This window comes from Protomyctophum bolini, assembly GCF_963924005.1.
Source record: "Protomyctophum bolini genome assembly, chromosome: 1".
In the NCBI taxonomy this organism is placed as follows: Eukaryota; Metazoa; Chordata; class Actinopteri; order Myctophiformes; family Myctophidae; genus Protomyctophum; species Protomyctophum bolini.
This window is the reverse complement of record NC_137862.1, coordinates 41882564-41887142: the sequence shown is the minus strand read 5'-3', so window position 1 is coordinate 41887142 and position 4579 is coordinate 41882564. Positions and strand designations below refer to the sequence as shown.

The following is a 4579-nucleotide window of genomic DNA, read 5'->3' as shown; positions in this document are numbered from 1 at the left end:
GAAAAAAAAAACGAGCACATGAACATCACATATGGTTAGTGAGTGAAATAATTTTGCACAGCAAAATATATATAATATATATATGAGGAAAGATTAATTAATATATATATTTTTTAAGATTTACTGATGAATGATAGGCCTACTCCCTCATTTTATACAAGCAGGGTGTCAATCCCTGACCATTAACAATGTCCAGACATTATTGATTATAATAATAATAATAATAATGTTATTGCTTTGCAAGTATTGAGTTCGTTCGAGACAAAACAATCTAGTCTTGTCTGATTTGACAAGAAATACAGTATCAAAATGCTACTATTGCGTCGCAACAAAATGCCAAAACTACCTGCGCTTGAGTTGTAAAGGATATAAGATTCTCATTATGTTCTACGACGTACACACACATGGCTATAATTTTAGTGCATTTCAGTCCAAAATACTTCAGTTCGTTACAGAAACACATTTCCAAACGCATGGCTATTATATAAGTTTGACTTCGGCTGTCTTAAATTCCCTCTCTTTAAATACTTTGGTTTTGAAATACTGTTATGACTGACGTGTTTGTCGAAGACCAACGCAGCCTGATATAGCTGTCAAACTTCTCTTTGAGACACACATGCTGCGAAAGCACTGTTTATGCACTTACAATACTGCTCATTGTATTAATTGGAATCGTGCCAATTTCTCGAAACCAATGCCAGAAAATACTTTGTGCGAGACCCTTATTAATTCTCCTCGTCGTACTATACTCCTCTAAAAAAATCAACCTGTAGCCTATCTTTCACAACCTGCAGTTCAGAAGCGTATAAGTTTACGCTTCAAATTCATTTCAAAGTTGACAAATGCACAAGTTTGGTGTGTGTGTGTGTGTGTGTGTGTGTGTGTGTGTGTGTGTGGGGGGGGGGGGGGGGGGGGGGGATATTTAAATAAACATATAACGCTTTAAGCAAACAGACAGTTTTTATAGTTTAGTCCCCAGGAAGGGATTTGAGAGTCGAGTCTTTAAGAATGGGGTGAGGTCCTTATTTCTTGTGATCCCTGCAGCCGATCAAAACTCCCACGCATTATAGGAACGCATTATTGCGTTCACATATATGCGCTCTATCATGCCAGTCAGACGCGACGGCGGTGCACTTCAACACAGTTGAAAATGCACTTGTACAGATTGCAAAAAAGGGGGCGGGGGTGAAGAAGTCCTGTCACTTTTTTGTTCCATGTCCCAAAAAAGTGATGAGGCCATAAAATGAAGTATGAATGCCATGCTAGCTGGGAGTCATCCGACAAAAGTACATCTTCAAGCACAAAAAAAGAAAGAAAATAAAACCATACATGTCCAGCATGCAGGGCAGTTCAATAACATGTCTCTTTTAAAAACAATATTGTTTCTAATGGAAAGTCGCTTTTTCCTTGCTGAACATAATAGCAAGCAAACGCATGAGATGAGGTGGTGTAAAATGGCAGGCAGGCTCGCAGTCCTCCAAGTTATAGGCAGACAAAAAAGTAAAGTAAAAATATCAAAAACATGTTGCTGATGGATGCCGTTTTTGACTGTACATTGGATTAAAAGTAAAATTGTGGAAAAAGGACAAGTTGATGAACTTCAAAGGAGTGTATACTTAGTGCTTGCATGCACACATTAGTATACACAGCGTCATCAAGTAGTATAAAACTTTCAAAAATCATATAGTTTACTCAATCACTGCAAATTGGATGAACGATGAAAAGATCTTGGAGATGCATAAAATATTGAGTAGTATGGTAGCAAAAAAAAATAGATGAAAGTTTTAACAATGTAGTTCTCCAAAATGAAAAAATAAACACGGATGACAAAGCCTTCAAAATATAAAAACGGTCGACATACTTGAGCAAATCTAAAAAAATAAAAATAAACGTATAAAATAAAAAATAAAATAAAACGTTGACAAAAATTGGTTCTTGGACTAGTAGGCATGAATGCCAAAAGGAAGGAGAAAAAAAAGTTTCATAATGATGATTTGTTTTGTATGTGGGGGTTTGTGAGTAGCCTAACTCTTTTTTTTTTTTTTTCGCGATAATGTCGACTATTATAGACTCACATGAAAAACTCCGGAGATGAAGGGTTGTTGTCGCTGCTGGATCCATTTTCTCGGAAGCCGTTGCTGATGAGCTTCTCATACTTTTCCTTGTACGCGTCCCTCTCCCGGACCAGCCTGGAGATCTCCTGCTTGAGGTGGTCCACCTGCTGGATCAGCTGCGTCTTCTCCCCCTCCAGGACGTGCCGCTGCTGCACCCGCTTGTAGCGGCAGGACTGGGCATAGCCCCTGTTCTTTAGGGTCCTCCTCTTCTGTTTCAACCGGATCACTTCTTCCTTGCTGACCCCCCGTAGCTGCCGGTTGAGCTCCCGCACCGACATGGACACCAGCTGGTCGTCGGAGAACCGGTCGTCCAGGGGACCGTGCATGCCGTGCGAAAGGCTCCCCCCGGAGCCGCCGTTGGACTGGATGGAGCCCGGGTGGTGGTGGCTGCCGCCGTGGTGGTGGTGGTGGTGGTGGTGTGGGCCGCCGTTCTGCGCCGCCGCCGCGGCGATGACCGCCGAGACGACCGCCGCGGCGGAGCCCATCTCCTCCCCGGCCATGGCGCCTCCCGCTCCGGCTCCGCCGGCGAACTGCTGCCCTCTGGCATAGCCATCGAAAGACTGGAGCTGGTGACTGCTGTTGATCAGCGCCTCTACTGCGTCTTCGGGGCTGAAGCCCAACGCCTCTGGATTCAGCTGCTGTTGGTAACCGGACATCCAGTAGAAATCCTCCAAGTGTGCCTTCTGTTCGCTCCCCGAGCCCGGACTGGGCGCCGAGAAGCTTGGAGAAGGGGGCACCGAGCTGCAAGGCGTGCTCATCGGGGTGGAAGACAAGGATCCCCCGGCGATAAGGCGACTGCACTGGCTGATGTTGCGATCGGGCTCCACCGGCTCCTTTTTCACTTCAAACTTCATCAGATCGAAGTCATTAACATATTCCATGGCCAGGGGACTGGTGGGCAGGTCGGAGTTGCTCATTGCCAGCTCTGATGCCATCCTCTTGCTGCTGCCGACAGTCCTCCAGACGGGGTGAAGAGCAGCTGTCACACTGGGCTGGCCGGGCAGGACGTGAGCCAGTTTGAAATGTTTTAAGCGTTTGTCTTGAAATGGAGAAATAAGGCTTTCTGCGCCCTTTTTGCAGCGACGGACTTCCCAGCTCGCAGGAGTAGTAGTTTTTCTTTGCAGTCTATTGCACTGACGCGCCAGTGCCGCGCACGCGAGCAGCCGCGGAGGAGTCCCTTTTCAGCATGAGAAATTCGGCGGCTCGTTATTTCAAACATTTAACACTTTGCGGTTTCTTCACGAATACATTGTTGTTGCGCAAGCGGAGAGGGAGAGAGAGAAATGCCGAAGGTAAGGGGCCAAACGTAGCCTCGCACACGTACAATGCCTGCGAGTAGTGGGGCGATTTTTTTAGAAGGATCACACACAGCAGATGAGTTTAAAAGCATTGCTGAGTTTTATAGCGCATGTGACGTCAGGCGGAGTGGGAACCAATGGGCGCAGGGTCTGGCTAAATAATACAGAAACAAAACTTTTCTCAACTGTCAAAAGGCTGATCATCAGCTGACTGTCAGCCGGAGGCTGGAGCACAGGCTTTTAACTCTTTGGCAACTATAAATATCATATCAATCAATATATTTTATCATCAATCACTATTAACATGTGATCATAATAAAAATATTAATAAATGAATAATTCACTACATAATGAGACCATTTTATCACAGTCGAATTAAATGGTCATTGTATTTTCATTCAGTTTTATATGTGTCCAATAATTCAATCTAGACCTATAGGGTTGATTTAAAATGTAGGTCAATTTCAAAAGCCAATAGGTTCCTATATGAGCTAGGCTACCTTAAATAGGCTATACCCATAAGCAAAAGTGCTTTATTTCGCCTAGGTTTTTTAAGCATTAGGCTAAATCTATATTTTTGTTAACACATCCACAAACCACCTTTGTATATACCGGTATTTACATTTCGAGTGTACTGTATGCAGCTGTTATAAATGTAGTCTATTTATTCCTTGTAATTTCTGCAAATTTCTGCAAAAATAAAAATGTGGATGTGTCCAACAACTGGTTATTGATTTATCTCTCTCTCTGACTCTCTTTCTTCATATTATTGTTATTATTATTAATTATTATTATTATTATTATTATTATTATTATGCATTTCATTATTATTTTTGGGGGGGTAATGTCACATATGTTTTCAATTATTATCCCAGTTATATTCTATGACAATACATTTTAACTGTCAACTTTAGACAAATGGACAAAGGATTTAAGGAGAGAGTGAAGAGTGGCGCTACCTCTGGGCATCCTTCTAAAACTCAACAGTGCCACCTTTTGGTTACATATACGTATGGGCTTATCTCTACATTAGAGGTATAGACGGCGCCTTAAAGAGGCGAAGACTAATAGGACAAACCGTTAACGTGCTTAAGTAACTAACAAACGAAAACAACTCCATAAAAGCACATTTATCAATTTTACAAATGAACAATGCGTTATTTGGGG

General features: G+C 42.6%; 1 protein-coding gene across 1 annotated transcript in view; it reads right to left on the bottom strand.

The window, feature by feature from the left end:
* The window catches only part of mafa (MAF bZIP transcription factor a), a 129509-nt gene extending 125458 nt beyond the window's left edge, over positions 1-4051 (bottom strand). Inside the window, exon 1 of the mRNA XM_080764268.1 lies at positions 2076-4051. Within this exon, the coding sequence (XP_080620394.1) occupies positions 2076-3049 (974 nt within the window). The 5' untranslated portion in view covers positions 3050-4051. The remainder of the gene's footprint in view (positions 1-2075) is intronic.
* Positions 4052-4579: the final 528 nt, after the last annotated feature.